Here is a 16473-nt window from a genome sequence, read left to right as displayed (position 1 = left end):
TCTCAAAATGTGAGTTCTTCAAGAAATCAATTACTTATCTTGGACATCTCATAACCGAACGAGGAGTTGAAATTGATCCTTCTCGCATCGAGAAAATCAAGCTTTGGCCCACTCTTCGGAATATTCGAGAAGTTCGATCATTCCTTGGTTTTGTCGGATTTTTGCGAAAATCTCTTCGTAATTACTCACAATTGACGACGCCGTTTACTGATCTTCTAAAAGGTCAAACGCGTAAGTCTACAAAACCTATTGTGTGGAATGCTACACTAGACCTCGCCTTTAAGGACTCAAGGACTTGGTATGCAAGGCTCCTTCACTTCTTTTACCCGATCCTTCAAACCTTTTGAGGTTGAAACCGACGCAAGCAATTATGCTATAGGTGCTGTCTTGTATCAAGATGGTAAACCAATAGCATTCGAGAGTAAGAAACTTGATTCTGCTCAATGTCGCTATACCGTTCAAGAAAAGGAATTATTTGCGGTTATACATGCGCTCAAAACATGGCGCCATTATCTTTATGGAAATCGCTTTGTGGTAACTACGGACCACGAGTCCTTGAAATATTTTTGTGACCAACAAGACCTGAAAGGTCGTAAGGCACGATGGGCTGATCTCATCCAGGACTTTGATTTTTCCATACGATATCGTAAAGGTTCCATGAATACTGTCGCTGATGCACTAAGTCGCATCCGTGAAGTTAACATGCTTAGCTTCACTGAAATAACATCAGATCTTTATGATCACCTTCGAGGAAAGTATCCTGATGACAATTATTTTGCAAAATACTGGGCAAGAGTCGAGTCTGGAACAGACACCACCACACCCTCGAAGGAATACTTCCACATTGCTAACGGTCTGCTCTACCGTAATGGGAAGGTTTGTGTTCCAGATTTACCTGAGGTCAAAAAGAGAATTCTTTTTGAATGCCATGATGCACCCTCAGCAGGGCACCCTGGAATACATCGTACACTCGTTCTCATCTCCACTCAATTTTATTGGCCTAAGATGCGTCCTGACATACATAGCTATGTGACTAAATGTCACCAATGTCAGGTTAACAAAGCCGAGCGACTTAAAGCCGCAAGACTTTTACATCCCTTGGACATTCCCAATAATAAGTGGGAAAGTATATCCATGGATTTTATTGTTAGCCTTCCTCGCACCCAAAAAGGTCATGATGCCATATGGGTTGTGGTTGACAGACTAACTAAAATGGCCACATTTATTGCTACTAAAACCACGGTAACAGCTCCTGAATTGGCTTACCAATTCGTTGATGAGTTATTTCGTTTTTACGGGTTACCGATGGATATCGTGAGTGACCGAGATCCGAAGTTTACTAGTGACTTCTGGACGCAAGTCTTTAAGAAGTTAGAAACCACGTTGAGCATGAGCTCCACGGATCATCCTCAATCCAATGGACAGACAGAACGAGTAAATCAAATTATTGAGGACATGCTTCGAGCATACGTTGGTGCAAAACCAACAAAATGGGAACGTTACCTCCCAATTTTGGAGTTTGCTTATAACAGCTCCAAGCATACGTCGACGGGATATAGTCCTTTTATGTTGATGTATGGATTTCAGCCACGAGCCCCGATTGATGTTAATATACATCATGATGAGTTGCGAAGTACGCAAAACTTTCTTCGGGATATGCAAGATATGTTGCATATTGCACGGGATAATATAAAAACAGCTCAAGATAGAGCGCGTTTTTATGCCGATCATCACAGGCAACCTCGTGTATTCAGCCCTGGACAGAAGGTATTTTTACGTGTACCTCACAATTCTAAGACATTGTCTACGGGTAAGTGCGCTAAGTTAGCCCCACGGTTTTGTGGACCTTTTACAGTCCTCAAACGCATTGGATCATCAGCCTATCGTCTCGCTCTTCCCGATGGTGTTGGAATCCATCCAGTCTTTCATGTAAGTCGTCTAAAAGAACTTCTAGGTTCTGGCGACAATACAATTACAACTGAAACTCTGGTTACTTCTGAAGATTTATCTTCTAAACCACATGTACCAGAAAGAATTCTCGATGTTAAAACAAAAAAATTACGTGCTAAGGAAATCCGAGAATTTAAAATAAAATGGATGGATAAATCAATCAAAGATGCCACATGGGAACGCGAAACGACACTAAGAACTAACTTCCCTAACTTTCCATTGCAAGAGTGCAATGTTTTAAAGAGGGGGAGTATGTTACGGGCATGACCATATAATATCCCGTGGTGAGAATTGTCGTAGTATTCTATACACGTGGATAAGTGTGAGGGTTAAACAAAGAGTCTAAAGAAGGGGAGGATTACTTTTAATCCTCGGGATTGAGACAATCCATGAGGCCAAGTGTGAACATGGCTGGGGGCCTTGAGAATTACTATAAATAAGAGGCCTAGCTACCCTCATTTGGGCAGGCATTGACTACGTCGAGACTCTGTCCGGGAGTGGAACGACTCTTGTAGCAAGCGCGCTATCGTCCAGGTACGACTCGACGCCAAGGCGGTGGTATGGGACGCCGATCGAGGCTCGAGTCCGTCTCGATCCCTTCGCTCGTGGGTGGTCGGGTGGATGATACCAAATATTAGAGATTAGGTACTAAAGTAAGCATAAAATAAGGATATATCAATGATAGATCTAGAAAGAATAGAGAGAAAAGAGAGAAAGAAGGGTGCCGATCCACCCGACCACCCCCGAGCGAAGGGATCGAGACGGACTCGAGCCTCGATCAGCGTCCCATACCACCGCCTTGGCGTCGAGTCGTACCTGGACGATAGCGCGCTTGCTACAAGAGTCGTTCCACTCACGGACAGAGTCTCGACGTAGTCAATGCATGCCCAAATGAGGGTAGCTAGGCCTCTTATTTATAGTAATTCTCAAGGCCCCCAGCCATGTTCACACTTGGCCTCATGGGTTGTCTCAATCCCGAGGATTAAAAGTAATCCTCCCCTTCTTTAGACTCTTTGTTTAACCCTCACACTTATCCACGTGTATAGAATACTACGACAATTCTCACCACGGGATATTATATGGTCATGCCCGTAACAATTACGGAGCACACAGTCTCACCGAGGAGTGGTCTGAAGTGGAATGGGTATGCCAGTGACACGATGAGATCCGGTCGGTCTCAACACGGCCGACAATCGATTTGATGGCCCTATCGAGGGCGCATGTGCCTTCGCGAGCGTTCACCAACCGGTTGACGGCTATTGCCATGGCATCAGCGAGTTCAGATCTCCTCATCTTCAACTCTTTTGCCGCCTTGTTTCATGTCGGGTTCACCAAAGATGTCGGGTTGTTACGCGTGTGCACAGGAAACTAAGGCGGGACCCCGGGGGCCCTGAACTAAGGAGTGTGTGAAAATAGAGAAGGAAGAGAATGGAAGTGATGGATCGGAAAGTATTGGTTCCTGGCAAGCACCGTGCTCACTGGTTCAGAGGAGAACAGAAGTACGCACGAGTTAGATAAAGGAGCGCGCCCGTTCAGTTACGGATACAATAACAGATCAGAGAATGTCACAATAAGGCAAGGAGACCACTTCCCAAGAGGAATCAATTACAACTAACAAGTGATTACAATCTTTCTGATATTACAACCGGCACGCCGGTGACCAACCAAACACATGCACACACACACACACACACACACCCGAGTTACGCAGTGGAGCCTTTGCCAGAAGCACCCGAGCTTTCCTCGTGTGTAGAGGCAACCAACCAAAAACCTGCAGAGATCACACAGAAATAGTGCTCGGTCCCTAGTCCTACATCACCTTCCCCTTTGTCCCCAAAACGCGATCCCCTCTCAGTCTCTCTCGCCCCCCTTTTATAGGCCGCTGGGAGGTGGGCCGTTACACCCTAGTTACATCACCTTTATTCTCTGTCCCTTCGGGCAGAGATACGCCTAGATTTGGTAACCCCTATCACGCGACCTATTCTTAAATAAGGTATAAAGTTAATCAATTTAAATGTCGATCCGTGTGGCACTGGTTCACGTGCTTGGCCTCCCGATTCCTCCCATGACCGGTTTTTGTCACGACAACAAATCCAATTCACCTCTTCTACGACAACATCAACAACATCTACCTTGCTCGGAACCCGGTATTCCACGCGTGGACTAAACACATCGAAATGCACTATCACTTTATTCGCGAACGCATTCAGGTTGGTGATATCGATTTACAATATATTACCACAAACCTCCAGGTTGCTAACATCGTCACAAAAGCCCTAGGTATGGACAAATTGCGGCTGTTCGTGAGGAACCTTAGTCTCTCAATCACTGACCAGTCGTGCTTGAGGGGGAGTACAGTAGCAACCGATGCCGAACAGTAACAGATTAGTCGATCGAAGCCGACTAGAGGAGTTGAAGTACGAACAAACAATTGAACAACCAAACACGAAGAATCGAAGAATCAAAATCGTAAACCGTGTCGAAAACCGAAATCGAAAACCGAAGTCGAAACCGATTCAACCAAATAGAAGTATTTTGAAGAATGAACCAAAACGACCTTTTGACATCCGAAAAATCGTAAACCGTGTCGAAAACCGAAATCGAAAACCGAAGTCGAAACCGATTCAACCAAATAGAAGTATTTTGAAGAATGAACCAAAACAACCTTTTGACATCCGAAAGTTGTGTTCAAAGGGGCGTGTTGAGAATCGAACTCAACTTCCCATAGAGACAGTGTTCACAGTAGCTAGTGGACATCATAGTAGGCTAGATTTGTAATTTGTAATTTGCAATATCTTCGTGGATTGATCTTCATGTAATCCCTTTTGGGATTGATATTAGGGAACGACCTCAAGTAAAGCTTTTTGTGCGCATTCCTATTGAAATAGAGAATCAACAATTTCTTGAGGATCTCCAAAAGGTGGCCCTGGAAAAACAACAATAACATGATGAGATCACACGACGCAAACAACAATTAGAATCGGCATTTGTAGTTTTGCAACAACATCTGACAGAAGATCAAGGGGTTAGTAAAGAACCATAGATTAGGCTACTTGTGAAATTTGATAGTATGAGGTCTAAACTCAGGGGATTTTTAAATTAGGTACAAGTTGTCATTCAAACGCATCCCAAACAATATCCAAAAGATGCATCTCGAGTAAGGTTAGTAGGCACCCTATTGACAAGCACACAATTAGGTTGGTTTGCTCTACTACTTGAAATGAAATTTTCATTGTTTAATAATTTCAAAGAATTTATTAAAAGTTTATAGGTTGCTTCGGATAATATAAGGACTGTCACCAATGGAATTTGCCGATAATGACAAGGGGATTGCCTTGCCTTTGCATATGCAATTTATTTTGGTCTTTTGGCATATGATACTCCATAGGATGATCAAGCGTTAATAGAATAATTCCATTTTTGACCTGCGTAATGATGTCAAGGATTTACTTCTGACATTTCCTAAAGATTCCACACTATATGATGTGATAATCAATTTTTCGAGAGTTGATTGGAGCGATGTTGTGATGTGGCGTGGCCAAAATAGGAAAACAAAGAAAAGTGAGGTTCCACACATTAGAAAAGAAATAAATAAGTATATATAGCCTAGTGGTTATCTGCTAGTACAAATTAAGGGGTATTTTGTTTTCCTTGCTTTTGGAGACAAGGGAATAAATAGTCAAAACATTTAATGTCGAGAGAGGCACCTCTTTTCCTCTATAAAATGGAGAGAAGTTGGCTTATTTTGGGTCGGCCATTTTGGGTTTTAGAGGTAAAACATTAGGGTTTTTGGGATTCATCTTCTTCTCTTTTAATTTCTAGGGTTTGGGGGTTGCCCTTTTTGGGGAGGGCACTATTAGGGTTTGATATTTTAGGGTTTCTACTTCTGCTCCCTCTTTTCTCTCACCATACAAGAGGACGTAGGGTTTGGCTTCTTGGCTATTTTGGGGTTTCCTTGTTGCACTTTTTTTTCCGTAAATGTATGTTTATATTAAAACCATCATGACAATACAAAAAATCTTGCTATCAAAACTACTTCAAAAGTAGTGATGTGGCAAGGGCAACCTTCTAAGGTGTTGCAATACAAAACGACACAAATGTAACTCATATGGGGACAAAATTCCCATACAACATAACTGTGAAAACTGCCAAATCAACTTTCCTCTTATCCTACATATCTATTGAGATAGTCCAAAAAGCCCATCAATAAAAAACCATTCCGCAAGTTCCAAATATACCACATGCCCAAGTACCTCAAATAATCAAACACAAACTTATACTCTAGGGATGGTAAAACTCTATCACCTTCAATCAAAACCCATTGAAAAGGTGACAAAACATTTCTTGTCAATGACCCCCACAGTTTTGATATAACTATCCATATACTTTTGGGTGAAAGCACGCTACGGTGTACCAACTTTTGGCCAAAATTTTAGTACTAATTCGATGAGGAGGAAAGAAAAATAATCCAATATTTGGGTTAAGAAAGTTGAGGTTGTTGGGTCACAGTCCTAGGTAATGTTGTACGGAAATCTTAACTATAGAAGATCTCGAGTAGTCACTCAATTATGAATATAGTAAGTATGCCTCTCTCTCACTCTCTCTCTTGGCACATATGTTCATCTCGAACTGTCAGTTAGTCTCTCTCCCTCCCTCCCTCTCCTTCCCCCTTCTACTCGTTGATTCCCGAGGTTCGTACCTCCTCTCCCCCTCTCTGTCTCTCTTCTACCTTATGTATAGGTCTCTGCAGACTCCAAGCGCGTCACTACTCGTCGTTTGTACCTCCTCTACCCCTCTCTCTTCCACCTTCTACACAGGTCTCTATAGACTCCAAGCGCGTCATTGCTCGTCGTTCGTACCTCCTCTCCCCCTCTTTGTCTCTCTTCCACCTTCTACACAGGTCTTTCAAGCTCTCTAGGGTTAGCTGCGTTCTCTCTCCCTCAGTTGACCTTGTTCTTCCTCACTGTTAGGTGTACTGTGTTCATCGTGTCCTAACAACATCGACCTCTGCTCTGCTGGCCATGTCCCCTCTACTGGTTGTGACCTCTGTTTTGCTCTACCTCCAGGTGTTCTCAAGTCACTGTGTTCCCTCTACCTGGTGTGTCCGTTTGCTTGCAACCCATGCTTCAACCGTGTCCCCTCTGCAAGGACTTCAGAAAGGTAATCCTGCTATCTGCAACCCTAACGACATCTAAAAAGGTAATTCTGCTTTAGGCTTACCTTCACATTTTGCTACATGTTAGGGTTTTGTTGTTTTTGTTCATGTTGTTCTCCCTTGATCATTTCAGACACTTGTACATGCATATGCTTGAAATTGAGAGTGTTTTACATGCATATGTCATTTATTGCATGATTTAGAATTTGGTACATGTTGACATATTGGAAGATGGTTCTATGATGGTACGCTGCAATGATTTTCCATGGTTTAGCATATATATATTGTGTTTCGGGAGTTAACATTATGTTGTAGGTTTTATCTTTGTTGTTGATGTTTTTGTCTCATTGTTGTTCTTATTATGCGTAATTTAATCATATAATGAAAAAAGACAGTTGTGATTGATCTATTGTTATTTTCTATTGTTGTGTGTGTGAGGTGAAGAAGAGAGATAGGACTCAAATGACAAGGAAGACACCCACGAAGAAGAAAATGGTCAAAGAAAATGTCAACACACCATGCAAGGAAAGAAAAAGGACCCCCATCAAAGAAAGTAAGATGACCCCCACCAGAGGGAGGTTTAAGTTGTCAACATCTCATGGCAAGAATATGTTCACAAACATCCTTCGAGGTAGAAAGTTAGGATGGGGATATTTCCTTCTTGCACGACCTGACACTTATGAAGATGTAAAGATGTGGATGATCAAAACATGGGGCTCATCACAATCGGAGACAAGGAGAGGTTTTCACCTCAATCAATTGAAGAAGGATTATATCACTGAACTAAAGTCATGATATGAACAAGTTTATGATACAATACATATCCTAAACAATAAGGTAGGAACTGTTTTTGCATGTGCATTTGTATGTGAACTCCATGGTGGCATTGAAGTTGATTGGGAAGATTTTGCTCATCATCGATCATCACATTATAGAGGGTCCTCAAATACCAACATTACTATGAAGTCTGAGGGTACCTCTCACATTGAAATCCCAGCTAGGACATCTGTGTTGACTAAACAGATTGCAAAAGAAAGAGCTACACAGACAAAAAAGCATGAACAACGATTGTTGCATTGCATAGCTTCCATGCAAACAAGAATGCAAGCGCTGCTCACCGATTTGGAAGAAGTTTCATCTAGTGAGATGGCGGCAGAGAAACAATTCACATCTATATCGAATACATAGGAATGGATAACAGCAACAATTCAACATTCTGAAAGCGATGTGTTGAAAGAGGATTTGAAGAAGGAGTTGACAAATATGGGCACTCAACTGGGAAAACAGAAGAAAGATTTGGAGACATGGAGGTCATCTCGTTCTGAAATTGATGATAAGTTATCAGCCTTAAAAATTCACTTTGAGAACCTGACATGTTTGATGAAGGGTCTAAAAGATAAAGGTTTAGATCCTCTATGGCCAGAAGTAGTTGAACATCCCACTTGCAATGAAAGTACCATTACAACAATTACTGTATCAAGGTAATGGTTTATATTTTTACAAGTTGACCTTCTATTGTATAAAATATCATCGTTGCTAATATAGTGCATGTTGTTTCTCGTATTTGAAGGTGTGTATTCTGTGGCCTTGGATTCAAGTTTGAGGCCATGGATGCTATCATTACACCATGCTTGCACACATATCATTGTTTATGCGCTAAGTACCATTTTGAGAAAGAAAATATATGTTTACACTGTAAAAGTACAGTTGGTGTCGAATGGTACTTAAGTTGGGGTTTGAAAGTACATTCCTATGGTATGTGATTAAGAACATATGTAATTTTTATACTATGCTTTTATAATTTTAACATTTGGTTCTAGTCTTATACCCATGAGTACTGTTCCTTGGTGATCATTTTTACATGATTCAGTACTAACATTACTGATTACATTGTATTCCTTGGTGATCAGTTGACAATGTGAATCTTATTTAGCACTGAGGATCTTAAATGTTTAGTTGTATAACTTGCATGTGCACTAACATTATTCATTACATTGTACTTTCTGTGTCCACTTGGCTTAGGCTTTGGATGACCGAACAAATAGGCATGAAGGTCTAGGTGTTTTAGTACTAACATTGTTCATTACATGAAATATGCATGTCCAGGTGGTTGTGTAATGTGCCCTCAAGTTCCTTGTTGGAGGATTCAGTATTAACATTACTGATTACATTGTATTCCTTGGTGATCAGTTGATTCAGTACTGATTATTTAGTACTGAATGGCTTAATTGATTCGTTGTATAACTTCTATAAGTACTAACACTGTCCATTACATTGTACGTTTTGTGTCCAGGTGGTTTAGTACTATTCTCTCAAGTTCCTTGATTGATGTTTGAGTACTAACTTACTGATTACATTGTATCCTTTGGTGTTGAGTTGATTCAATAATGATTATTTAGTAGGGTTTAGTTGTATCACTTGTATGTGTACTAACAAATAGGAGAACCGAACAAATAGGCTCTGGATGACCGAACAAATAGGCATGCAGGTCTTTTCTTTAGTACCGAACAAATATCGACAGCATGTCCAGATGGTTCTATATTGTGTCCTCAAGTTCCTCTTTGTTGTTTTAGTACTAATATTACTGTTACATGCATATTCCTTGGTGATCAGTTGGAACAAGACTGATTTTTTAGTACTGAAGGTCTTAAATGTCCACTTGATTCAGTACTGATAATATTTGTAACATTGTAGTCATGTTAGAACTAATGTACAATTATAATATGAATCTTGTAGTATCAAGCAACACCACACCAGGGAAGGTTACCAACCAACCAGCCCCCGCGCTACTGCGTACAGAGTCTACTGCAAATTCCAAAGTCCATGGTCATTCCTTAGTGGTAATTGAGGAAATTTATGATCAAGATGAATGTATGAGAAAGGCCATTGGAACAGTTGACGACGTGTTGCTTCAAACAAATTCTCCTAGCTCGGCTCCCCTTGACTGTGTGAACGGTAATGCTAATTGTGTGTGAACTTTTAATAATGCATTGTTGCTATACTTCTAATTTCTTATGTTTCTATCAAAGAGCCTACGAAGAAGCGTAATGATGCAAGGAAATTGAATGGAAAGGGGAAGAAATGCAGAGTTCATTATAGTGGTGGGTCATACGAATTCTCACAAACTTTGAGAGCTGTAAAGTTAATGAGTTAGACTAAGACCACGTGCTTTTGTTGTTAGACAAGGAAGAAACGTTTAATGAAAATGGAGATACCGATTTAGAGCCACCACATGAAGAAGAATTTATCGTCCTCGCAGGTACATGTTGTGAACCCTCTTATATAATAGTTATTTTGACCATATCACCCAAGTGACAATAATGGTTTTGGTCTATTAATATATAGAAAGTGATGTAAAATATTGGCATGATTTAGAGCCCCAACTTGAGACTAGTACCATCCCAAGCAATAATGAGGAGTGTGATACCAATGCAAACCAGGTCTTGCAACACATGACAAACACAATCATTTGCAAAGACTCATCTTCAAAAGTTCCGGATGGAGATGTAACAGTAGGTAAACGATTGTCCCTTAATCTAGTATGTTAATTGATATGGCTAGGTTCCTTCACTTTGTAAGAATGTGAATTGATATTGTTCTTGTTATTTAGGAATAGAAGAACATGGAGATTCCCAAATGGGATCAGATGATTCAGGCAGTCTATGGAGCAATCTTGATTTTTCAGACTCAGATAGCACCACACATGAGGAATGTGAAATCACCCAAGAAGAGGAGCTGAAGAACTTTGACAGTACCGTAAATGTGGGGCAAGACTGTATCATTAAGGGGATTGTAGCTACCACCCAAGAAGAGGAACAAGGTGGTACTACGAATCACATGTCTTACCAAAACACCGCAAGTAGCCTACACATGGAACAAGATTGTACAAAGATCCAGGTGTCTAGCTTCAATCACGAGGAGTTTGCAATGAAGATGGAAACCACCCAAGAAGAGGAACATGTTTGTACTACGAATACCGTGTTACTGCAGAACACCGGTTCTACCCATGAAGAGCAGATTAATGATAATACTATCGACAAGATCTTCTTGGAAGTGTGTGCGTCTCAGGCAGTTGCAGTAGAGCACAAGGTTCCCTCAAGCTTGCCCCCCCCCCCCCCCCCCCCCGATGATGAACTGCCACTCAGTAGTCTACTACCTCGTGGCATTAAGATGATGAAGAAGAAGGGTGTGGAATCTTAGAAGAGTGTAACAAAAAATAGGCGCATTACAAGATCTAGAAAAAATTAAAAACAAAGTTTTTTGTATTTAGATCGTTGTTTGTAATTGATTACCATATGAGCAAATCTTTGATTAATTGCTTCTTGACATTGTTTTGGTTTACTTATCCTGAATTTGAACTTGATACTATTTGAGTACTCATCTTAGTGACTAATTTAGTACCAACTTGATATGCAATATACTAACTTTGATACATATATTTGTAAGAATGTGAATTTGATACTATTTGAGGTCTCATCTTAGTAAGAATGTCACTTGTTATGCACACATATGACATTGACGCTTGTTATGGACACATATAGATAGGCTATGTCTAGGTTAGTAAACACTTAGCACAATATTAGTACTATATTTTAATGCATATGAACATGGTATGTATACTTGAACGAACCATTGTATTAGTACTAGCAATTAACATGTTCAATCTGTTACCTCACATCTAGTCAACCACACCCTCATGAGTGTACCACACACTAGAAACATGTGTGGAATGAACATTCCTATCTTAGATATCTCTAGGTTAGGAAACACTAAACACAGTTTTAGTACTAACCAAAGATATTTTTCACCATAAATTGTATGTAAAAGATACATACATATCTAAACAAAACACTGAGATTAAGAGTTTTGTCATTGCAAACTCATAAGAAAACCAAAGATGATATATTTCCATTCATTTGTAGGCCAGAGTTTACAAGACATGCGAATGTTACATATGAACAGTGCTTACCATTCTAAGAATTAAAGAGGGATACCTCCCCCAATATGTGTTCGTGAACCTCTTTGGGGGCCTTGTAGACAGTGTTGTATCCCTTAACCTTGTGCTTTGCTTGACTCATAGTGAACTTGATTGCGATGACAACATCAACATAGATTATTGCAGTGGGTGCATCTTTTAATAATGCATACGTGTTCTTGCATTGTGGTAACTTTGCATAGTAGTTGCCGTACACGACACACTCACCAACGTTGAACATGTTGCCCCAACCGTCCCTCACGACTTCTTCCAATATTGTATTTCCTTGCTTGCACACCACAATGTAGTAGTCTTCAAAATCTTCATTTTTAGGAGATTTGAGCACTGCAAAATGATCTCCAACTTCCAATAATACTGTCAAGTCCTCACATTGGTTGTAGTATACAATATTGTCTACATGTTTGTCTTCCTGGATATCCACACATTGTTCAATCTCAAGCTTTTGTAGCTTCCATGGCTCCACAATTGATAGATTGGTGCATTCATCCCAAGTTTCATCTAAACACATGGAACAAAAGCACGATAAACTGCGAAATAACAATTGTGTTGTGTCCCTGCGACTAAACCCTAAAACACAATGGGTCTTGCGAGTCCCTTTCACAGTTTTACAACCATATGATTTACTCCTATCCACCTCATTAGCACCAACCTCAATAAACAATCTATTCTTACCATCATTTGACATCTTCCATGTCAGCCTTTCCACAACATCATGTGCATTTTGTAACTTTGCACCTTTATTATCCAACTGTTCACTTGTAAGAGCATGCTTGATCACAGCCCCTGCGCCCCCGCGCCATTGTGCTCTCCTTTTCCATGTCCAGACTCGAAGTAGTTCCATTGCATCTTAATGTTTGTCAATGAGAAGTATCTGGTTGTTTTGCATGACAGTTAGCCAACAAACAGAGTTAGTGCATTATTGGAGCTTACATCTCTTAACATGACTTAAACCAAAATTTCCACTAATGCACGAGAGAGGACAGTACTAAGTTACAAATTAAAAGAAATGAACGAGAGAGGACAATACTAAGTTATAAATTAAAAGAAATGAACGAGAGAGGATAGTACTAAGCTATTGATTCGTACTAGTGTATGTGAGAGGACAGTCCTAATTTATAACTTGGTCTTAATGAACAAAGTTGGACAGTACTAAGTTAATAATTAGTAGTAATGAACAAAGTTGGACAATCATAAGTTATAAACTTGTGTTAATGAACAAAGTTGGACAGTACTAAGTTATTATTTAGTACTAATGCACTAGAGAGACCCATCCTAATTAGTACTAATGAACAAAGTTATAAATGAGTAGTAAAGATCGAAAGAACATAGTACTAAGTTATTCATTAGTATTAATGCATGAAAGAGGACAGTGCTAAGTTACAAATTAGTACTCCTGCATGTGGGATGACACCACAAAATTATCAATTAGTACTTGTGAATGCAGGATCTGAGTACTAAGTTGTAAAACATAGTCAGTACTTGTGCATGTGGGATGATAGTACTAAGTTGTAAAATAAGGATACTTTTCAAGGCTTTGAACCATACATACAACACTTTCACCATAATTAGTACAAACATTTCAAGACAATACTGATGCATGTAGTAGGAGAATTACTAATTGTATTTTATACAAACATTTTTTATGACTGCTCATATAATATTCGTACTGGTAGGAAACTCAAGCAATAGATGATGTACTATGAAGTATTACCAAAATAGACTTCCAGTTATAAATACCAATCATATGGATTATTTCCTTACCTTGCAATGAAGTAGAAGGACCGAGCCGCCTTAAATTGCAAGGCAACACCATCAGACCAGACCCAATGGCAATAAAAGTTAACACCCAAGGACAATAAATCTGTGTGGTGAAGCTTAAAACAATGTTGAACAAATAGAGTATCATGTTTTTTATCATCTGAAAAATAGAATATTGCTTTCTTATGTAACTTACCATCTTTTCTCCAATAGCAAATATGTACAAGTATTGTACATTGGTCATTGTACCAATGCATTGACTAAACCTCATTTTGAACTTTAAAGGTATAGTTCTTTGCAAAGTCAATAACAGATACCATAACATCTGGTGGTAAGTTATTTATACATTCCTTGAACTATGAATTTTGCCAATAACTCCTAAAGTTATGTGGAATGAACTCCCCGAGTTGCTTCTTAAACTCTGAGACAAGGGTAGCAGCACATGTCTCCTTATATACTTCCTTGATACGCTTACTAACGAGACCCTTACCTATATTTTCTGTCACATACTCTAAATATTTCCATTTCCCAATATGACAATTATCCACGTCAACCTCCTATCTACAAAATAACGGTTGTGGGCAAACCTTACATGTTCTGACAAGACATTTACGATTATGCCACTCAGATGATGGTTGTTTTTCACAAACAAAAGACCTCCATAACTCAGAAACTATTGTTGATCGGCTAATTACTAACTACTACCGATACAGAAGAGTGAACGTCGCTACTCAACGTTCTAACAAGGAATTGTGTTTTACGAACGGAATTATGCTATATTAATCGGTAATTACCGTGATCGTTACTTAGTTATAAATTAGGAAGCTTGCACTTAAGATCATAGACAATAGAAGAAACACAGAATCCGTACAAGATATTCCTAACTTAAACTTATATTACTAAATAAAACGACCTTTCTTACAATGCCTTCGGTTCCCTTTTATAGGTATACCGAAGGTCTTTTCTCATCAAGAACTATTCCTACTTACTATCAAGATTTACAAAATTATCTAACTAACTTAGTTCTCTTCGTTTATTGCTGAGTCATTGATCCGAACAGTCGATCCGAACCGACTCTGTTTTTGACGCTTTCCCACTTGGTCGGTAAAACTGACTGTCCGGGTCCGGGTAACAACTATTGCATAAGTCATGTTTCGCGCATTACATCTATTACCACTCCCATTTGGTCTACATACCTCACAAGTGCAAACACACCCATCCCCGTGTATACCCTTAGAATCAGACACATACTGTTCACGCCAAGCCTTAACATGTCCATTTTAATGTGGTACACACAACAACATGTGTTCCTCTCCTTTAACTTTCTAACAAAAAATGGTTTCAAACCTTGGAACTTGCGAAATCCAAGGTTGATGCTAGGATGTTGGTCTTTGAAGTTCATGAACAATTCAGCCTACATCACTCAATAAATAGGCAACATTAATAGAAACATTTAGTAAACAACAGAATATTTAAAACCAAATAGATAAAAAATTGAATTACCTCAGTCATCTCCAAGAAGTATCTTGGGTGAATCTGGTACCTACCCCGACTTATACGTTGTCTACATACATCTTTTTTATTCGGTGAGACACGTGTGTTTTTTGCCCAAAAGGAACCCACTTCCTCAATAATCTCATGAGACAATGCATCACATCGTGGTCTACGGCCTAACCCCAACCACTTAAATTGATTTGATTGTATATTTGTCTGATGCTTCCTCAAGTTCCTTCTTTGGATACCAAGTGCTAAGGCAACTTTAGTATCACTATATATATTTTTAGTTGTACCATTTACAACCATGTGAAGGGATGCTCTCTTTGCACCAAGCTTATCTATGCTCTCTACCCCTTTCACTAAGTGTAGGGATGACTTCATACACTCTACAAATTCCTCTGAAACACATTGGTCCCTAAACTTAATATTCTCCATGTCTTCATTCAAAAGTTGATGGTGCAACACTCTAGAGTTAATATCCCTACGATCCTCCAAGCTAAATCTCTCAATTACTTCTAGTAAATAACGGACTATGTGAAGAACCAACCGTCTCTTGCTCCTCTCAAACATAGATTTGCTAAGGGACACCTCACTCTCCTCATCGACGACCATTGTCACTCTCATATATTCCAGCACCTAATTTCTTGTTATTTCAGCACCTAATTAATCAGAATAAGTGCTTAATACATCATAAAATAAACATAGTTAATACCCCATAGCATAAACATCAACCGGAAATTAGATAAACATTTGAGAGTTTGCCACAGTCATATATTCCTTTTCCAAAACAATTAACTTTTAAGAAATAATTGCATCAATTAACTTGTTGTTTGAAATACATAAGTTTTATGACTCACAAGATAATGAGATGCATGCATACTATTTACATCATGAAGTCTTCTTAACTAGAGTTTAAGACTAAGATAAGTATAACATAACTCATGTTATGCATAAGTTCATAACACAAACACTATTCATTTGCTTTTTCCATCAAAAACACCCCCATCAATGAAATTCAAATCCGCTGATTCTTCAAATTGTTTATCAAGCCTTATTAATAGATTGGTATTCATGTTAATAGTTTCAACCCATATAAAACCTTAACATGGATCAATTT

General features: G+C 39.3%; 1 protein-coding gene across 1 annotated transcript; it reads right to left on the bottom strand.

Moving 5' to 3' along the window:
- Positions 1-12078: 12078 nt before the first annotated feature.
- LOC147850589 (uncharacterized) lies at positions 12079-16033 on the bottom strand. Its single transcript, XM_087336809.1, has 6 exons — positions 15363-16033; positions 15190-15273; positions 14056-14136; positions 13863-13962; positions 12457-12926; positions 12079-12369 (listed from the first exon to the last, which is right to left on the bottom strand). The coding sequence occupies exons 1-6, from the start codon at positions 15978-15980 to the stop codon at positions 12079-12081; spliced, it is 1644 nt and encodes a 547-aa protein (XP_087192935.1). The 5' UTR covers positions 15981-16033.
- Between the last annotated feature and the right edge of the window lie 440 nt (positions 16034-16473).

Source organism: Azolla caroliniana, unplaced genomic scaffold (assembly GCF_043228905.1).
Source record: "Azolla caroliniana isolate FFs.n. ecotype wild unplaced genomic scaffold, voAzoCaro1.0.p SCAF_21, whole genome shotgun sequence".
Classification (NCBI taxonomy): domain Eukaryota; kingdom Viridiplantae; phylum Streptophyta; class Polypodiopsida; order Salviniales; family Salviniaceae; genus Azolla; species Azolla caroliniana.
The sequence above is the reverse complement of the archived record's forward strand: the minus strand, read 5'-3'. Positions and strand labels throughout refer to the sequence as shown.